General features: G+C 39.3%; 2 protein-coding genes across 4 annotated transcripts in view; one reads left to right on the top strand and one right to left on the bottom strand.

Annotated features, from left to right (window-relative positions):
• The window catches only part of GTPBP8 (GTP binding protein 8), a 156,580-nt gene that overhangs the window by 130,063 nt on the left and 5,153 nt on the right, over nucleotides 1-21,364 (top strand). The window contains exon 9 of one of the 3 annotated variants that reach the window (XM_074404381.1): nucleotides 7,461-14,040. The exons of 1 other annotated variant lie outside the window; for it this stretch is intronic. In XM_074404381.1, coding sequence (XP_074260482.1) covers nucleotides 7,461-7,566 — 106 coding nt within the window. In that variant the 3' untranslated portion in view covers nucleotides 7,567-14,040. Of the gene's footprint in view, nucleotides 1-1,399; nucleotides 4,979-7,460; nucleotides 14,041-21,364 lie in introns of those variants that run through there. One more of the 3 variants, XM_003935456.4, reaches the window with a different exon arrangement.
• RMP64 (ribonuclease MRP subunit p64) lies at nucleotides 4,977-21,178 on the bottom strand. Its single transcript, XM_010345988.3, has 9 exons — nucleotides 21,039-21,178; nucleotides 19,022-19,176; nucleotides 15,440-15,519; nucleotides 14,780-14,905; nucleotides 13,963-14,040; nucleotides 11,976-12,337; nucleotides 11,572-11,633; nucleotides 8,804-9,045; nucleotides 4,977-6,035 (listed from the first exon to the last, which is right to left on the bottom strand). Exons 1-9 carry the CDS (start codon nucleotides 21,139-21,141, stop codon nucleotides 5,570-5,572), a joined length of 1,674 nt encoding a protein of 557 aa, XP_010344290.2. The 5' UTR covers nucleotides 21,142-21,178; the 3' UTR covers nucleotides 4,977-5,569.

Raw genomic sequence — 21,364 nt, 5'->3', positions numbered from 1 at the left:
AGGTGGTTTTTGGTTGCATGGAAACATACTTCAGTGGTTATTTCTGAGATTTTAGTGCACCCATCACCTGAGCAGTGTACACTGTACCCTATGTGAAGTCTTTTATCGCTTACCCCTCCCACCTTTCTCTTGGGTCTCCAAAGTCCATTTTATCATTCTTACACCTTTGTGTCCTCATAGCTTAGCTCCCACTTATAAGTGAGAACATACAGTAGTTTGTTTTTCATTCCTGAGTTACTTCACTTAGAATAATGGTCTTCACCTCCATCCAGGTTGCTTCAAATGCCATTATTTTGTTCCATTTTATGGCTGAGTAGTAGTCCACGAAACATTATACCACATTTTCTTTATCCACTTGTTGGTTGAATTGTTTTTATAACTTTATGTACTGAAAACCTGTAATATTATATCAGTGTTTCTTAAATTAAGGTGTCACTTAAAACTAAAGGTATTTGAATGCCAGCCACAGTGGCTCATGCCTGTAATCCCAGCACTTTTGGGAGACTAAGGCAGGTAGATCACCTGAGGTCAGGAGTCTGAGACCAGCCTGGTCAACATGGTGAAACCCTAGCTCTAGAAAAATTTAAAAATATATATATATATAAAATATATATATAATATATATATTTTTTAAATTTATATTTTAATATATATATTTTAATATATATAGTATATATATAATTATATAATATATATATAATTATATATATATATGCATGCCAGGTGTGGTGGCAGACGCCTGTAATCTCAGCTGTTCGAGAGGCTGAGGCAGGAAAATCACTTGAACCCGGAAGGCGGAGGTTGCAGTAAGCCAAAGATCGCACCATTGCACTCCAGCCTGGGTGACAGAGAAAGACTCCATCTCAAAAACAGCAAAAACAAAAAAACTGTAGTATATCCATACCTGAGAAACATTTTGACTGATCTCCATACTGATGGATGGTTGGATATAGAAAGACAGGTAGATAAATAATATATACAATCATATAAAAATAATATATAAAATAATAGTAAATTTTTTGAAAAGTCTAACAAGGTAATTGAATTTTTGTTACAAAAAGAACAAACTAGAATATTAAAAAAATAAAAATAAAAAACCCAGGCAGAATGAAAAAAAAAAAAAAAACAAACTAAAAAAATCAAGACTTATTCTGGAAAACAAAGCAAGATGGAAGGTATACTGAAATTTTTGGAATCATGAAGGAAATGGATGAGATAACATTGATCATCAGATCTTAGACTACTACACGAAGCGGCTGGGGGAAGAGAAGAAAGCTAGAACAGATTAAAAGATGTTCTGCTTTCATGCATGAAATCACAAGAATTTATAAATTTTTTAATTGATGAATTCAGATTTTATCTCTGAGGAAAGGAAGAAAATTATTTTTTCTTTTCACAGTGCTGTGACCTTTTCTGGAATCCATTTACTCAGATGCTTTATAGCAAATATAACAGGAAATCTTGACTTGACTAATTAATGGCTCCCAGTTTAGCTGAAGATTCAAAAAAAAAAGAAAAAGAAAAAGCTTTCTGCTAACTGGAGTTAAATACCTAGAAGAATTTCAACATTAATTTAAATGTGCATCTGTAACTTCCAGGAAGATCATTTCAGCTTTAAAATCTGCAACTTTGAGAAGTCAAAACAAGAATTAGTGCCTCGGGGAAAAAAAGGTTTATAAGTAATTGAATTATGGTGTCCATTGGAACAGATGCCCTATTTTCACAAACTGACAAGAGCATACAGAAGTCTATAAAATGAAAACCTGTTACAACTATGTAGAGAAGGGTTTGCTGTTTTATTGCGCTTTTGTCTTTTAAAGAAAATGTCTACTATGTGTATTTTTTAAAAAACATTAAAATAGGCTAAAAGGAGGCTGCTTTTCTGTTAAGCATCAGTAGGTAAGTTGATGAAATGTTCCTATGTAAGCCTATGTGAGTCCCTATTTGAATATTGAAAACACTCTTGATAAAGTGTTAGTCCATGTTGGAAACAACCAAAAGAACAGAATTCAGGTTCCAGTTCTGATGTTTATTATGTATGTTGGATCTTGGGCAACTTACGTGATTTCTCTGAAATTCATTTGTTACTCTAACCTTGAAAGCTATTAAGATTAAAATGAGCCGGGCGCGGTGGCTCAAGCCTGTAATCCCAGCACTTTGGGAGGCTGAGGCGGGTGGATCACGAGGTCAAGAGATCGAGACCATCCTGGTCAACATGGTGAAACCTCGTCTCTAGTAAAGGTGCAAAAATTAGCTGGGCATGGTGGCGCGTGCCTGTAATCCCAGCTACTCCGGAGGCTGAGGCAGGAGAATTGCCTGAACCCAGCGGGCGGAGGTTGCGGTGAGCCGAGATCGCGCCATTGCACTCCAGCCTGGGTAACAAGAGCGAAACTCTGTCTCAAAAAAAAAAAAAAAAAAAAAAAAGATTAAAATGAATGGTTTTACAAAAGGTAGCATGTGAGAAGACAGCTACACATTTGTAAAGCTAAACCAACAAAGAAATACAGCAAAATTCACAGCTAGATTTATCACATGAAATGTCCTTTCATAAGGCAAGTAACATTTTCACTAGTGAAAAATCAAAAAACAAAAATAGCTTTAGGTAAGAAAACTAATTTGCAAAGGGCAAGAGAAAAAAGCTGACAGGACAGTTTAGACTGCTACATTTAAGGTTCAGAATGGAAAGTTAAAGCCTTTCAAATAAAGTTAATAGAAAAGATTTTTTTTGCAGGTGCCACTGACCTATTCATATAAGTGGCTTAGTTTTTCAAAGTGAAGCTGAATAGTAAGAGATTATAGCTGTAGTGCTGGATAAAAAATTAAAGCTATAAACCAATTTTGTGGCTTTCAGAAAACTCAATCTGAACATATTGTCAGTTGTTTCATAGTTCATGGAATTGGTCTAATTCATGAACTAGCGGTATTTTCAGCCAAAATGATTTTTTAATATAGGCATTCATAAAATACATAAGTGACAAGAATTTTCTTACAAGTCATCTAATTGTCTGCCAGTGTTACTGTACTGCTTTGTCTTATTCTTGGTTCTATAAGCAGAGCCTGAGCCAAAAGCATAAATATATAAATTTGGAAAGTGATCCCAGGGAACAGTGGCAAAATGAAACAAGACAGACAAGCCTATTAATGACATATTCATTGAGTCAGCCAAAACAGACACTAGTGCTAGATCTTGAGGGAACATCTGAGAAGTCTTAGGAAATATGTGTTCTACATACACATAAAGGGAGCAGGTTCTGTGCAGCCTACCCTCAAAGGCTGAGGGTGCTGAGATGCCAAAGAGGCTGCCAAATCCAGTTTGTCAGAAACATTTAATAGGGACTTCTGCACAGAAGCTGTGTCTCAGGCAGTGATGAGACAGTGGATCCCCGCAGTTACCTGCAGACCCAAGGCTTATATGCCATAGAGAAAAGGGCATACATGCTTCAGAAGGAACACGTAAGACACTGAAGTCAACCCTCAGGGAAAGGCAAGAATGCTGTGTGCAGCATAGCATATAATTTGCTTAAGGCCAGGATTTACAGTGAGTATGTATTATTTTAATAGTAGATAAATGTAGAAATCTTAGAGGCATTCCTAGAACAAGTTATCAGAAGTCAACCTGGTAGATTAGTATCCAAGATGGAGTTATTTTAGCTTTACACTGTGCCTCTGAATTTCTTTGATGAGGGGATGGGGTGGCCCCACACCTCTTCCGGGTTGTACATACCCAAGTGCCAGGCAATTCCTGCAGCTGCTCAGAGGCTCAGGGGCAGGAAGTGAGAAGTTCCCCAGAGGAAAAGGCAACATTCAGCCCCTACTTGAAACTGGTTGCCACAGCAGTGACTGTAGTTACGAAGGCCAAGAGGATTTGAAGTGGCACAAAGGAGGTCTCAAACACTGTTCTTATAAATGACCTGTGTGTCCAAAAGTGATAAAGTTGCTACTCACTAGGGCATGGATAATCCCAGCACTTTGGGAGACCAAAGTGCATAGATCTCTTGAGTCCAGTGAGACCAGCCTAAGCAACATGGTATCTCTACAAAAGTGTTTTTTTTTTTTTTAAATTAGCCTTATGGTCCACAAAGCTATATACCAGTTCTCTTACTAATTTACCCTCCATTTCCTAATAGGTAAAGGAAATGTATTGAACACAAGGACACTTAGAAGTTAATGGCCTTTCTGGACTTCTCTGGAATGAAATCTCATTATTATTGTCCATACTTTAAGCCACTAAATAGCTACTATCATTTGGTAGGCAGCAAAAAGGAATATGAAAAGTGACTAAAGATTAAGAAACCAGTTAACAAGAGAGAAGCTAAAGCAGTGTTGATATAACTGGATTTGGGGCCACTTGCATCAAAATCACTCGGGACCCTTGTTAAAAATCCAGGTTTCTGGCCCGTTTATCAGTCTCTGGGAAAGGGCTCATCTGCCACCACGTGATTCTCAAAAAGTCTAACGTTTGAGAACCACTGGTAGAGATAAACTGAGAAAATGCAGAAGGCAGACAGGGAAGGAAGGAAGCCGAAAAGAATGGAAGGGAAATAAAAGGGTGGCTGAGGAAAAGAAGGATGCAGTACATACTACAGTACTGCTTTTTCTTTACATCTCTATGTAACAAAAGTCAAGGGTATGACAAAAGCTTATTAACCTAATTCTAGAAAAGTTAGGACACTGGAAAAATACCTACCTCAAACTTCACATCATTATTTGAAAATACTTAAGACATATACCCTCAGAGCAGTAGTATAAAGCAACATCCCCTATCAGATTACAGCATCAACACCAAATTATAAATGTACTAGCCTCATTCCTGGGTCTATTTTGTGTGTCTCCTAACGTGATTTTCTCATTTTACTTTCTCAACTACTTGTTATCCTGTTGTTTTTCATATGTTGCCATGAACCACTTTATATCCTTTTTGTAAAAAAGGTTTATTTGGAATCAATCACTGGCATCCAAATAAAGAAAATTAAAACTTCTTGGAGAATTCCAAACTCAACTTTAATATAAGATGAACAAATGAACAGAAATAATGGTTGTAACCAGGCCCTGGTAATACAAGCAGTGGCAACGCTTGATGATCAATTCCAATATATAAACAAGACAGCACAATTGTCAGGAGCTACAAACTTTAGTATTAAGAGGCAGAGCTATCTACAATGCAGCTAATAAGGCCAAAGTGACCTTTCAGGTGTTTCCTTGCTACTCCTCATCCTCCCTCATCTACCTCAAGGCACAATGGTTTTTGCAAATGGTTATTAAACTGTCTCAGAGAGACTTACTAGCCTCACTCAAGGAATTACATCTGGTTCTCAAAGGCAGGCTGTGGCAGACTTTTCATCTTAACACCTGGCATGTGGTTGAAGCCAAAAAGAAATACTTGTTGATGAATGGCACAGTGCTACTTTAAATGTAAATCTAACTGAAATGGAATTAATTCCTCTGCAATGCTGCTCTAAAGCAGCTCCTCTGTGAGTCCAGGTGGTACTTCCAGGTCTCAGCAGTTCCAATTAAAACAGAATACTGAACTAGCCTTGTTAATCACTTATTAAGTCTCATGTACGAACATCTAAACTCCCATTAAAGCAAAAATATCATCAATGTCATCTGTCTCCTTAATAGTTCCTGATGTACTGTTTTTATTTCTTTGCATCACCGTGTACGAATAAGTTTCATTTTCATGGATACCTCTAAGATTTTCATGAATCATTTTCCCCTTAGTTTGCATGACAGTCATTGAAACTCCACTACTCAAGAATTGCTTACTCTTAGGGTAGAGATCAGTTCTATACACAGTACAGTGTGCGAGTCTCCACTTAGCACCAGTATCTGCAGCAACATTCTGAGTCCCTTGAGAGAACTGAATTTCCCTTAAAAGAGTCGACTGCAGCTTTCTTTGTGGTTTCCTTTGTCTCCGTAAAAATTTATTCTGTGATCTTCTCTGTCTCAGATGATGCTTTGAAGTTTTAATACCTGAGCCACGAAGAAGGCAGTTGCAAATAGACGTTTTTATGCAGTCTAGTTTCTTCGGCAAACTTTAAAGGACAGAGAGGGGAAAAATCTGGGCTTAAGATGCAGAAAAACATTCTCAAGCACTTTTACCAACTGAGAAGAAAAATACACAACTTATCTACAAATCCAGTGCCTGTGTACAATCCCAGAACCACATCAAAAAATATTAAGAGTTTCACCCCAAAGCTGTTTTTCTTCAGAACACAAATGTCCTCTGATTGAAATGTAGATTTGTCCCCATTTTGCTTTCAAACTCTCACAAGTACAGCTGCCTGGCAATCAGCTGAATGCTGAGATACCTCCATACTTTAGTGTCATAGCTTTTCACTCATAACTGCTAATCTGTTCATAATGTAATGAGTGGGTATGATGAAACATAACAAATGAAAAAATCTGACAGTATATATTTATCCGAATCTGGAGAATCAACTTCATGCTGTGGCAGAAAATGAACAAGGAAAAAGGAATAAAGGCTAAGAGTTTATAAAACAATGTGAAGACAGGGCTTCTGGCCCAGACAAACTAACAGCCGTACCCTTACTATGATTCTGCAAGTTTGGAAATTCAGAAGTACAACAGCTGATCATTTTAGATGTTTTGCTTCCACACAGGGTACACTGCCACAAGGTTTATCCATGCCTTGCTCAATTGTTTCACTATTTGCCATAGATTTTAAAAGATGAGCATGGATAGAAAACTTTGAGGAAGCCCATTATAATAAAGTAAATCATAATCTCTGCTTCCAAACCATTTTCTTTTCTTTTTTTTTTTTTTGAGACAGAGTTTCGCTCTTGTTACCCAGGCTGGAGTGCAATGGCGCGATCTCAGCTCACCGCAACCTCCACCTCCTGGGCTCAGGCAATTCCCCTGCCTCAGCCTCCTGAGTAGCTGGGATTACAGGCACGTGCCACCATGCCCAGCTAATTTTTTGTATCTTTAGTAGAGACAGGGTTTCACCATGTTGACCAGGATGGTCTCGATCTCTCGACCTCGTGATCCACCCGCCTCAGCCTCCCGAAGTGCTGGGATTACAGGCTTGAGCCACCACGCCCGGCTAACCATTTTCTTATCTTACTATAAGCAGTGACTTTTAAGTGGCGAGCAGGTGGGTGTACTTCCAAGTTGAAAGGAAAACAGAGGGCCTGAATTGAGTTCCACATCTAACCCCTTGAGCAAAATCCTCCATTTACCCATCTATGAAATGGGAAACATACTGTGTACCCCACAATGTTATGGACATTCAATAAATTAGAAAGTTTCCTATGAATATTTGAATGAAACAGCAAAACACTGCCATATGAAGGAGCACTGTATCTGGGGGAGTACTGAATAATAGTTTAAGCAATAAACACCAGTTTGCTACCCTTCTCATTAACTTTTAGTTGTTACCTCTGCCTCATCCACCCTTGATTTTAAACCCATTCTTTGTTTTGTTTTGTTTTTTTGAGGTGGAGTCTCACTGTCACCCAGGCTGAAGTGAGTGGTGCAACCTCGGCTCACTACAACCTCTGCCTCCCGGGTTCAAGCGTTCTCCTGTCTCAGCCTCCTGAGTAGCTGGGATTACAGGCATGCACCACCACACCTGGCTAATTTTTGTATTTTCAGTAGAGACGGGGTTTCACCATGTTGGTCAGACTGGTCTTGAACTTCTGATCTTATGATCCACTCACCTCAGCCTCCCAAAGTGCTGGAATTACAGGTGTGAGCCACCACACTCGATCTTTAAACCCAATTTTAAACAGAATGCCTCTCTACATCTCAGACTGCATTTTCAGCCATAGAACAGATCACTTTTAGGTTATTACAGAGCTGTAGGGGGCCCACCTCAATGTAAAAACTCCTCAAGCACTTTATCCCTTAGGAATATTCAACCACTTTTCCCATAGCTCCTAATCAAAATGTGTTACAAAACCCACTGTATACTATTTTTTTTTCTAAAACAGGACTATCTTTTCTGTAAATTAAAAAAAAAATTAACACATTTTCAATAGCTGGTTCATCCCAAGAATGAATTTTGAAGCCCTGAACACCTGTTAGCTAATAGCCATAGCTATGGATAACTATGGATAATAAACTATGGGGTATGCACAGGCTATTTCTTAAAGAAAACATTAAAAAACAGGTCAGAATAATTGCCTCTGTGAAGGTGGAATAGGCTCTTAATACCTATTTGTGTCTGAAATCATTAAGCCCTGAAGTGTCTAATGTCTAACTTCTAACTTCACGTAATGCTTGATGCAATACTGGTTCACAAGCAAAGATAAGCACCCTTAAACAGTTCTGAATATAAAAATCACAGAAAAGAAATCAATATATAGAGTGTCCAGCCACTACAAACAGCAAACCTGACCATGACCCCAGAAGTCTGGTATGGGCCTCATAGGAGGTAGGCACCTTCTGCTTCTGCTCTCATACCCTGATCCCATTGCACTAAAGCTGTCTGCAGAAAAGCTGCCTTTGCCCACAAGACCCTGAGCTCCCTGAAGACCAACTCCTGTCTTTATGCAGTGTATCTTCAGGCTCAGCACACCAGATACTCTTAATGCTTCCTGCATGAGCGAAGAGCATAAATGACTGAAGTCCAATTAACCTGCTTATCTTCTTCCTCCAATGATATATATAGCTTTGCTCTTACAACAAAAGCAACAAATGCAATTGCAGTTTGAGTAAATCCCAATTTAGCCCCGCTGTGGCTGCTGGACATCACATTTAAAGAAAAATGACCTGAATATATGCTTTTACTCATAACAACAGGAAAAGTAAAGAAACATAAATTTTGTTATACACCTACCTAGTACCTTGAGCTTCCAGATGTTTAAGCCGGTTGCTTTTAAGAAGTTTGTTACCCAGAAAAATGGCCTGAGCCTTGAGTTTTTTGCTCCTGCACCATACAACTGCCATTTGGATTTCTTCAGAAAGTTGTGTGAAAGACTCAGCCTCTTGGAATCTTTGCACAAAACTTCTGGCTTGAGAAGTTGATATCACTTTCTGAGAAGAATGCTTGGTTGTCTTTAGTTTAAAATCAAAGCTGGTCTGAAATGTGAAAAGATGAGAAAAATATGACGTGTTACTGATTTGTAATTATATGACAACAGGGAAAGCTAGCTCACAATCAAAATTTAAAAATTAGAATGATCAGTCCTTAAATGCCTGAAGTGATGGATACACCAATCGCCCTGTGATTATTATGCACTATATGTCTGTAACAAAATATCTTATGTACCCCATAAATACATATACCTGCTAGGTAGCCACAAAAATTTTAAAAAATGAATTATCAATCTTTAAGGAAATTTTTTTTGCTAACTAAGCTTTCCTCATGTCTTTAAACCCTGAATTTTTCTCCACTGCTCCAAATACAAGTTGTTTTGTTCCCCCTGTGTACCAGGACAGGTTCCATCTGCAGCTGCATTAGATGGAAACAGGAAAGTTAACATAAATATTCTAACACACATATCTCACACAACAATAAAACCTCACATGATTAAATGCTGGCAAAAGCCTAACTGCAGGGGGTTGGGGGTTGGGGTCACTGAAAAGCCCTTCTCTACATCACTAGACTATCACAACTTGTTTTTCACTTATTTCCATATCCTGAGCAAACATCTTCATTGTTAGAAATGTTTCTGAAAACAGGAAAGACATGGGGCCTTGCAAAGTGCCCAGCAGAGTAGGCCCATTAATCAGCTAATGACTGCTGAACATCTGTTAAAAATGCTCAACTGAGCAACACTTCCAGTTCTACTTCAACCATCTTGACAAAGCACCTTTGCTTCTTCAACCCCTTCTTTCTATATCAAGTCACATTTGGATTTTCTTTTTCTTTTCTGAAAACACATTTACTGTTTCTTTTTCTTTTCTTTTTTTTTTTTTTTGAGATGGAGTTTCGCTCTTGTTACCCAGGTTGGAGTGCAATGGCACCATCTCGGCTCACTGCAAGCTCTACCTCCTGGGTTCAAGCAATTCTCCTGCCTCAGCCTCCCGAGTAGCTGGGACTACATGCGTGCGCCACCATGCCCGGCTAATTTTTCTATTTTTAGTAGAGACGGGGTTTCACCATGTTGACCAGGATGGTCTCGATCTCTTGACCTCGTGATCCACCCGCCTCGGCCTCCTAAAGTGCTGGGATTATAGGCGTGAGCCACCATGCCTGGCCACGTTTACTGTTTTTTAATGAAAATATGTACCTATAACATGATGTGCTCTATTTTTCTGCTTACCTTCTTCCAAATTTCTTACACTTAAAAGGAACTTTAAAAAGAAGTAGAAAATATAAAAGTAACAATCCATGTCAATAGTTTATGTTTACAGAAGTAGTCTGCTTTAAATGCAAGCTAAGCATGTTAGTGCTATTTGCGAAAAATATATTAGCAATTAGTCTTGAATAAGAGGGATGCTGACCCACCAGCTTCAAAACCAGCTCATCTACAAACAGGTGCATGGGCTGCAGAAGTTTGAAGGCTCACAAAGCACCATAGTTCTTGAGACACAGTTGAAAAACTATTCTGGGGACTGGTGAATGGTAACGAAGAGACTACGAAACCATACTGCCTTTATTCAAATCGCAGCCCTGCCATTTATTCACTATGTGGCCTGGCCAACTTTCTTGGCCTTTCTTATGCCTCAATTTCCTCATCTGAAATATGAAAACAGTAATAAGAGTGCCCACCTTACAGAGCTTTTGTGCTATTAATAATTATATGACTTCATGTATATAAAGCACTTAGAACAGTGCCTGGCACAGAAAGTATTATTCCTCACTCTGAATTAATGAATTGGAATGGAAGATGGAGTCCTTAAAGTTCAAGAAAGTACGCTTAAGAATTCTTGAAGTAAACTAACCCATGAAGAATATCAGAAGTAAAGACATTTTGCAAAGACGGGGTTAAAAAAAAAAAAGTCAAGTTACTGAGTAAAACACTAATGCTGATATACTTATATGCTGTTAGGTTCAGAACAAACAGAATTTACAGACATTAATAAATCATGTTAAAACTTGAATCTCAACAACAGTAAAGGAATAGCTTCATGACAAATGATGAGGATGATGAGACCAAAATGGTGACAGTAGCTAATAACATCTAACTGCAATTAAATGCTTGGCACACTCCAGACTCCTGAAGACTTTACCTGCATTAAACTGGCACAACCCTAGAAGGCACATATTACTGTTACAAAACAGAGATTCTAAGAGATCAGGAAACTTACAGAAGGTCACACAGCTAGTACCAAAGCCAGGATTCAAACCATCTGTCTGACTGCAAAGCCTGTACTCTTAACCTGCAGCACAATCCATACTTAATGATAGATCTTGCAGTTACGTTAACATTCTACAGAAACTCCTACTAAAACATTTTTAAAGGTACTCTATTAACTGAATTAACTGGATGTATTAAAAATCCCCTGCCCCTATTCATTCAGAAGCAAACACTGACAATAAGAAGGCATTAAGCTTAGAGCTGGGGATAAAATGAGAAAATTCAATCTCTGCCCTTGGTAAGAAGCATCCTCTACAAATTAGCAGAAATCATAAGCTAAATTTAATGAAGCCAGACAAACCTGAGTAGCTTTGTGTTTCAACTGGTTGCAGAAAGCCCTCACATCAAATTCTGATGACTTTTCTGTGGAGGTGGAAAAATTATAGATAAAAAAACTTAGGCACACTATTTTCAAATCTACAACAAATAATTAAGTGCATGACATTTCTTGCTAAATTACTACATACGAAATAAAGCAAGCAAAAAAACTAGGAAGCTACTACAGAAATAAAAAAACATCTTTAAGTACTCAAGCTTAGAAGGCATAGGTATTACAATACCTCTCTAAAGATAATCAATGTGGGTCAAAATTAAGATGTGAGATATTGAATTCCTTTCCATGCATTGCAGGACTATACTTTGAACAGGTTTCTTTCTATTTGCTTTTTGTTTTACTAGAGTATGTGCTGTATCAAAGCAAATTACCTTTGAAAACTTTCTTATTCTTTACTGGCTGTCCAAGATCCTCATTATTCTGTGTATTTATCTTAATTTGTTCATCATTTTTGGAAATTCCAAGTAAGATTTCTTCAATGGCCTTTGGTGACTGCTCACTTATTAAAAACAGCTTATTTAGCCATTTACTTATTCCTCTAGTTGCAAAAGCTGTAGGTATTTCTTTCTCAAAGACTTCAAAAAATGGCTCTCCTAAAAATTCAGTGATATCAGAAGGAAAGGTAAAATCTTTGAAGTAAGGCATTGGTTGAATCCTAGACACCTCTTGAAGCAATCCAAACAAAGTCTCGTAGAACAAAATCAACCTTTTAAAAACACCTTTATAGAGAACCCTAGAGAAAGAAACAGAAGCTAATTAGCCAGTAATTACAATTTGCAGATCACATAAAAAACTTGCAAGAGTAAAAGCTGAAAATAAATGGCTATCAAGGTCTTCCAGTATGTATAAAAAACTCTATAGTGCACACTTGCAACAGCCAGATTAGTCCAACCCAACAAAAAAATCCCAAGTATAAAATGTTACTCAAGGCTTGGCACAGTGGCTCACACCTGTAATCCTAGCACTATGGGAGGCCAAGGTGGGCAGATCACGAGGTCAGGAGATCAAGACCATACTGGCCAACATGATGAAACTCAGTCTCTACTAAAATGCAAAAAAAAAAAAAAAAAAAAAAATTAGCCAGGCGTGGTGGTGCACGCCTGTAGTCCCAGCTACTGGGGAGGCTGAAGCAGGAGACACCTGAACCCAGGAGGTGGAGGCTGCAGTGAGCCAAGATCTCACCACTGCACTCCAGCCTGGTGACAGAGCAAGATTCCAGCTCAAAAACAAAAAAAAACATTACTCAAAAAACCATACGACAGTCCACCAGGAAAAATATATTTATATTCAAAAACAAAGTACTACATGGAGAAATGTACAAAAGGATGCATATCAAAGACTTAAGTGTGGTTTTATCTAGATGAGATTTTAGGCAAACTTCAGGTTCTTTACATTTTTCTTTAATCTCTTAAAATAGGCATGTATTATTGTAATCAGCAAAAATTAAAGCTATTTTCATTACAGAAAAGTTTCGCAGGTTTAGCATTTTAAAATAATATGATTTGTGATCAAACACTGTTATCTCTGATTAAGAATCAGGATAAAAAACAAAACAATAGGAAATAGTACCTGAGATATCCAGGTTAAGACATCAAAACAAGGTTTTCAATCTCTAAGCACAGAAAAACTTTTTTGCCCCCTCCCAGTGTTTTCTTACATTCATATTAGAGCTAATAATCTTAATTGCTTGAAATGGCCCAAAACAGGCCTTCTTATGAATACAGACAAATTCTAATTATCCATCAGATCAGTTTCACAATTCGTACTGAGAGACATGTAAAAGAACATCTCTTTAGTTTGCAAGTATTATCAGCGTACATTAACTCAATATGCTTAGAAAAGAAGTGGTGTTTCAGGTAGCACATAAGAAGGTCAAAAATTGCATTTATCATTGCCATTACAAATTAGAAACCAAGTGACAGAAGGAATCAAGTGACATAGCCAGCCCAGGAATAGCATCATTTTAAATGGCCTGTTGTAGTGTGACTACGGCCGACAATTATTTATTACTGCAATTCCCAGTCCCAGACAATAATTTTTTTTAATGCTCAATACAAGTCCACTGATGTTTCACTACAACCTACCATGACCTAGATTTCAATGTCACACCAGTCACTCCCAATTTTTTTAGTTGCTCAATGTTGGACTGATCTTGCAGATTGAGATACCAAGCCTACTCCTTTGACATAACCATCAGCACTCGGCTTCCCATCTAACCCCAAAAAACTCTGATCAAATCAAAAAAGAGATACCTGCACCTTCCATAACCCCATAGGAAAGTAAGTTTGAATACCAATAAAAAAACTAGGCTGAAAGGAAATGATAAAGAAATGAAGGATATCAGAGGTATGTACATACCATAACCTGCTCACCAGCCCTACTATCACAAGGTTTAAAATAATGAACTCTTGCAAACGTAGATGTTTCACAGTCCAGCTGGAAAATCAATTTAAGGTGGGAAAACAAAACCAAAGTTAATTTGGATTTTGTTAAGTTTGGAAGTAAAGAGAATTTTCTTTTTTTCTTGAGAAGGAGTTTTTGCTCTTGTTACCCAGACTGGAGTGCAATGGCACAGTCTCGGCTCACCGCAACCTCCGCCTCCTGGGTTCAGGCAATTCTCCTGCCTCAGCCTCCTAAGTAGCTGGGATTACAGGCACACGCCACTATGCCCAGCTGATTTTTTGTATTTTTAGTAGAGACGGGGTTTCACCATGTTGACCAGGATGGTCTCAATCTCTCGACCTCGTGATCCAACCGCCTCGGCCTCCCAAAGTGCTGGGATTACAGGCTTGAGCCACCGCGCCCGGCCAAGAGAATTTTCTTAAAGGTAAGCCTTAAAGCATGTTCTATTGAAGAATTTTAAACTTTAAAATATGGTAATAAACACTCTGCTAGTGCTCCCATTATTAAATTTAATTCTTAAAGTTTAGTTTCTAAGATTAAGAATTTCTAGCTATCAATGCTTTTAGATAATACATGCTGAAGAGTGACAGGCAGTCTCTGGCAATGGCCACATCAGGCAATTCCTGAGAAAAGGAGGCCAAGAAGCAAAAGTTTAAAAATTCCTACAGGTTATAACTCCTATCAAGTGTTAGCTTTCAAACAAAACTACTGTTAAATATATCCAAACAATTTCAATTCAAAAGAAGGTATATTTTAAGAGATTCAAGGATACAGAAATGTTTTGCAGCAGCAGTCCAACAAGCGAAGCAACAACTTGCAGGCTCCCAAAACCTTCATGAGCACCACTTCCATCACTGGCTGACCGGGGATGGCACTGGTATTTACAGGCTGATTTTTACTTGACAAAAAAAAAAAAAAAAAAAAAAGAAAAAGTACGTTACTTTCATTAAACCAAAAAAAAAGGTTTATTTTACATTTACCACTTTATTATAAAGGATATGACAAAAGATTCAAATAAAGAGATGCATAAGGCAAGGTATGGCAGAAGGGGCATAGAGCTTCCATGCCCTCACTGGGTTACCCTTCACGTACATGTTCAGCTATCTGCAAGCTCCCATTACATTTTAAAATATAAAACATTTCTATAGCAGTTTTCAAGTGAAGACTTGCTTTAAGGTCAATTTGAAGTAGTTATATGCAGTAACAGCCCACTGATGTTTTAATACAATCTACCATGACCCAAAGTTCACACTCGTCACTCCCCATACACCAATGTCAGAAGATTACCACGAACACCAGGTACTCCATGTTAAAATTTATACAGCTGAGGTATAATGATTATATTCCAACACCAAGCATAGAGAAATCAAAGGGAGATCACAAGACATTGAGTTCCCACCCTACCACATCACAAAACAACTGGACCACTTACCTGGGAAAAAACAACTCAAACAGTTCTTGAATTGAACCTGCCAAATTCATGTTTTTCAAACGTTTTAGACATTGCTCAACCTGAAAGAAGAAGAGCAGCTCAAATTCATGTGTATGTAATGCAGACATGGTCACTGATTATGACCAGGAAAGAGAAGAGTTCTAGATTTTCAAAGTATGGAAATATGCTAAATACCACAGACTACCTTATTTTTTTTTCAGGTTAGAGAAATCCAAAGTGCAGGCAATTGTTTCTGGTTACAATTTTGGAATTTATCCAGCCAAACACATTTTTTAGATCAGGTGATTCCTAAGAAATTAGCATATGCCACAATGACCCTGATGTTACAAAAGGGACCAAAATGAGTATAGATTATTCTCAAGATTATAATTTTGCTGAGGCAACATGATTTTTAATAGTGAAACTACTCGGCCGGGCGCGGTGGCTCAAGCCTGTAATCCCAGCACTTTGGGAGGCCGAGGCGGGTGGATCACGAGGTCGAGAGATCGAGACCATCCTGGTCAACATGGTGAAACCCCGTCTCTACTAAAAATACAAAATATTAGCTGGGCATGGTGGCATGTGCCTGTAATCCCAGCTACTCAGAAGGCTGAGGCAGGAGAATTGCTTGAACCCAGGAGGCGGAGGTTGCGGTGAGACGAGATCGTGCCATTGCACTCCAGCCTGGGTAACAAGAGCGAAACTCCGTCTCAAAAAAAAAAAAAAAAAAAAAAAAATAGTGAAACTACTCAAACAAGATAGCAAATTATTAACTACTAAATTTCAACAGTCTATAAAGTACCACAGAGATGAGGAAAATGATTGGCTTTAAACACTGAACAAATATATTCCTTGAGTGTATGAAGCTTGTTCTCATGTTCCTCTGCATCTTTCCTCGTCCTCACTTCTCTTGAGTTTTTCCCTTTTGTTTCCTTTTGAACATAGTTCACTTACTGTATTTTCCAAGTGCTTTACCATCTTGCTTTGTCAATACCTCCCTCAAAGGATAGTGTCCAGACTTGAAAACTGAAGATAGGAGCTGACCCTAAAGAATTTAAGGACTGTTCCCTTCATTGTTCTGAAAACCGCTGCTAAAACAGAATCCATAACCTTGGTTCAATTTCTAGAAGTATATTTGCAGCTCTAGCAAGATACTCTAGTTGTCATTGCCCACCCACATTTTTATATCTGTCTAGGTCCGGTCTCATGCTGTCCTTTGTGTTGTATTCCTGAGGACTACAGAATTCCTGCAGCATTTTGTACAAGGCATGGCTCTTACCTTTTTTTAAAAAAAATTTTTAATGCTATTGAGCGCCTAGTGAACACTGTTCTAAGAACTGGATCACAGTGGCAAACAAAAGGGACAAACTATATTGCCCTTGTGGAACTTACGTTATAGCTGGGAGAAAAAGGCAGTCAATCAATGGTAGGTAGTGTTAGGAGTTATGGAGAAAAGTAAAGCAAAGAGGGAGTGCTGAGGGAATTGCAATTTTAAATAGGGTCTGTTTTTTATTTTAGCATTTAGTTAATATTTTACATGTCTTCCTATTTTTACTACTAGATTTTTAGCAACTAGAGATAGAGAAGTTTCTAATACCATTTTATCTCCCAGCATGCCCTACATATACTCCACAAAACAGGAATCAAGACTGTTTTCTGTGTTTCATTTAGGGGACTGTTTACTTACATGAAAGTTCTCTGTAAACCGCGAAATGTTAAGCAGTTATAAGACAGTAGTAGAAGTAATAGCAGCTGCAGCAGCAACATAAGCATAAAACATGTTTCCCACCTAAGGGCTCACATAGAATATAAAATATATACACAAATAACTTCACCACAACACAGACTGTATTAAATGCTTCAAGTACAAAGAGGAGGCCCAAATAGCCAAGAATTAAAAAAAAAAAAAGAATTCAACTTCAGTAATAACCAGAAAAATACAACTTAAAATGAGATTACTATAACATAGACTATCACTGCCAGGAAGGCTTAAAATGCGACTTAATAGGAAGGCCTTTAACAGGCAGACATGGAGAGGCTGGCATTCTAAACATACAGGACAAGGTGAGCAGACTCAGAAGGAGAACAAACAGTGAGCATGTAGGTACGTTAAGAGTTCAGGTTAGCTGGAATAAACACATCTGAACGTGAGACAGAAGCCTGAGCTAATAATAAGACTGAAGAAGCCAGATCACAGATCTTGTAAGCCAAGCTAAAAAGTTTGGTCTTTACTCAGGACACAATGGAGAACCACTAAAAATCAAAGTTGTGTTTTCAGATGATTAACCTGGTTTTCATATTTAGAATATGCCAGAGCTTAGGAAAAGCTGAAGGAGGAAACATCAGTTATGATAGTAAGATAACTAAAAGTTGACAAGGTCTAAGAAAGGAAAATAGCAGCCAGAACTGAAGAGGTGACCAAATGCAGAGGAAGTTTTGCCTTATGGACTGCCTGGATGGGAGGGCTACATAAAAGAGACGAGAGAACACCTAATTTTTATGACTAGGTGATTATTTACAACTAGAAACCAGAAGCAGAAATACATTCATTTTGAGGTCAGCAAGCTTGCTTTTGGATTAAAAAGACTCCAAAAAAAATAAAAGCCAACATAGAATAGAAAATTTAGGGAAGGACCATGATCCCGTATCTTTCTTTGATAAAATCTTCATCCTTTTTACTTTAAGTACTAGGGGTAGAAAACTAACGAGAAAGCACACATCTGTAAGATTAGAGACTACATCTTTTTCATTCCTGTATACACAGCACTACACAGAGGGCCTGGTACACAGAAAGCTCAAAAACACTTGCAAGGTGGCCCTGTCACACAATGGAGAGCCCTCTGACCTTCACAGGCGTCCCCAAACTACAGCCCTCGGGCCGCATGCGGCCCCCTGAGGCCATTTATCCAGCCCCACCCGCCGCACTTCAGGAAGGGGCATCTCTTTCATTGGTGGTCAGTGAGAGGAGCACAGTATGTGGCGGCTCTCCAACGGTCTGAGGGACAGTGAACTGGCCCCTGCGTAAAAAGTTTGGGGACGCCTGAGCTAGAGGGCCCAATTTTGTCTTAAATTCCAGACGTTACATGAAACCGGTATATACCACAACTTGCTATATACCCATTTACTCTAACATGCCACCAATTAGATTATGTACCCCATAATAAGTAAACAGATTTGTTCTTTTTATAATTTTAGCATTTTGATTATGCTCAAGGAACTGCTTCTTAATGTCCAACACTTTGTATTGCTCAAATCCTTTCTCTTTGAGCTCAAATCCTTTTATATACTATCTGTAACAAAGGCACTGTTACAGATAGTATATAATGAAGACAACGTTTAGGTACCCATTAGAAACAAGACTGGGAAAGAATTAACCTAAACATACTTCTTTTCTAAAAAATTACTTTTTGAAATGCTTTCAGGAAAAAAAAAAAAAAAAAAAAGCCCCATGTAACTATGGGCTATAGACCTATATATCACAAATAATTTACTGAGAGTCCCATAAATAGCAAAATAGTAAGTGGCAGTGTGATCTACATTTTCAAGTGAACAGGTTGGGTCTCAACTACAGGGCTTCCTCACCTGTTTGAGGGCCAAATGGGATTTGTGGCGGCCCATTCTGTTGTGATTGCTGTAAAGGACTGCACATAACACATCTGTTTCTGCATCTAAGGCTCGGCTCTTCAGCGATACTGTGACGAGATGGCATTCTTTAATCACATTTGCAATCCAAAGGTCTGAAGCAGAGACATTTAATAAGATTTAGTATGTATTTCTACATTAAGTATATTATATTAAAAACATACTGAAAGAAGCATCTTTCCTTATTTGTTTTAAAGGAATCAAAAACTAATGTAATCAGTCTCAACTGTAAGAACACAAGGATTCTAAGCTTAAGAAAAGCTGGAAAATGGTAACAGATGATATAAAGTCCAGGAAATCATTAAGATAACATCTGGTAAATAAGAATCTCTATCTTCACATTGCATTTTATCATGGTTTAATAATCTTTCATATGAATACTGTGCTGTCAGTTATTTGGTGTACACTTACACCCCCACCTTGAAGGTGGGGCACAAGTCACAACATAGGTAATACTTCTCTAACTCCCCATGTTGCTATGCCTGAAAGCAAGACAGAATGGATAAAATCAGTCTTCAAAATCAAGGGTTCTGTGTTTGGGTATCACTGTAAGGGAGACACAAACATATTCGGAAAAGAAAAAGCACCATAATAACTGGAAATCTTATTTGATGAATGATTGACTGAACACCAGGTGCTCATCAGCAGAGGCTACCTCGTCTGAAAATCTGTAGCAGTCCATAAAGTCGAAGATGTAGTTGATGTGCTATTTATGGCTCTAAGGTTAGCACTAGCATTCTAGGGGGAAGTAAAGGCTGGTTGCTACCTAACAACAATTTTCTTCCTGTCCCAACAACAATCTGAAGGCAGAATGGGCTGCCTCGGGGATGGGTAGTGAGTTGGTGATTTCCCATGCCTGATAGGAATTGTTAAAGAATAGAGAAAAAGGGACGATTAATCTGTAAAGTGTGTAGGAAGGACAGATGGGATAATCTGATAAATGGGATAATGTGTAAAGTGTGTAGGATGGATAGATGGGAAAGAGGATGTGATGATCTAAGTCAAGCTTGTCCAACCCGCCTTACTTTGTTGTTGTTCTATTCTGTTTAGTTTTGGGCTTTTTTGCAGCCAGAAGCCCTGGTTTTTAGTTTGTCTCTAGTGAAAAGAGGGATGAGGAAGGGGCTTTACTGGCCCAACCAGAAACAAACCAAGAACTCATGACTATTCTCTCCCTTTGGGCCCCAGATCTAAGCAGTTAACATTCATAATAGCTACCATTTGAGTGCCCATTTACCATGCCAGGTAGTGTTCCAAATGTTTTCTTCATAATATCAACTCTTTCGTCCCCTACAACAGCCCTATGAGGAAGGTATTTTTATCTCCATTTGAAAGCGAGATTAATGAGGCACAGAAAGGTTCAATAATTCCCTCAAACTCCAGCAAAGGGTAGAGCTAGTATGCGAACCTACTATGTGCTATATACCCTAACAATCCTAAATTACATCATTAGGTATTCCCAACGCCCCAGTGAGGGGTGGTAGGACGACTAGCTCCATTTTACAGATAAGTAGATAGTGTCCCGGTGCTTAGGTGACGTCGACCGCTCCCCGGGGGCAGGGGGCAGGAAAAGGACTGAAAGGGGAAATGGACGGAAGGGTAAACAAGGCTCCCCAAAGCCCGGGCGAGCAAGGGTTCCCAGGCAGCACTGTTCTCCGGCACTAGCTAAGTCCACCTCTCTCCGCCCCCTCTGCTCACGGCTGAACCTCAGTTCTTCACCTCTCCAAGCCCTGCATTAGCACAGTTGGTTCCATGAAGAATTGCAAAGCCAGAGGCCCTACGAGCTCCCCCAGCAAAGTGCAGGGACCGCGCGACCCCTGTGTGTCCCCCCGCGCCCCTTCCCAGCGTCTCCGGGACTTCCCGGGCCCGCCCCCACCCCCACCCCCACCCAACGTGTGCCGGCCCGGCCCGGCGGCCTCCTCCGAAAACATCCCCGGTCCTCGCCCGGCGCCTCACTCACGAAGGGTCACGCTTGGGTGCTGCACCATCACTGCGCTGAGGCTCCCCGCCTTAGGAATCCTCACGCGGTTCCACGGCTCGGAGCCCAGCAGCCTCTCAGCCATCTTGCGAGGCGGCAGACTTAGAAAAGGCGGAGCTACGCGAAAGCACGTAGAACGATCGGAGGAGGGGCGATGGGTCCGGGCGGGAAGGGAGCAGGGGGTGGGACTCGGGCGGGGCCAGGAGCTGGGCTGGGGGCGGCCTTCAGCGAGTAAACGCGTGGGGGCGCTGGAGGGCACCGAATGGTGGGACTGGGAAGGACGTAGGAGTAGACAGTCATCTGTGCAT

Source organism: Saimiri boliviensis, chromosome 8, assembly GCF_048565385.1.
Source record: "Saimiri boliviensis isolate mSaiBol1 chromosome 8, mSaiBol1.pri, whole genome shotgun sequence".
Taxonomy (NCBI): domain Eukaryota; kingdom Metazoa; phylum Chordata; class Mammalia; order Primates; family Cebidae; genus Saimiri; species Saimiri boliviensis.
The sequence above is the reverse complement of the archived record's forward strand: the minus strand, read 5'-3'. Positions and strand labels throughout refer to the sequence as shown.

Excerpts from the sequence above, each read along its gene's own strand:
- RMP64 (XM_010345988.3), bottom strand. The coding sequence starts at position 21,141 with ATGGCTGAGAGGCTGCTGGGCTCCGAGCCGTGGAACCGCGTGAGGATT. Across the intron at positions 9,046-11,571 it reads TGAAACACAAAGCTACTCAG|ACCAGCTTTGATTTTAAACT; the intron begins GTTTGTCTGGCT and ends TTCACATTTCAG. Across the intron at positions 6,036-8,803 it reads CTGGAAGCTCAAGGTACTAG|TTTGCCGAAGAAACTAGACT; the intron begins GTAGGTGTATAA and ends TGTCCTTTAAAG.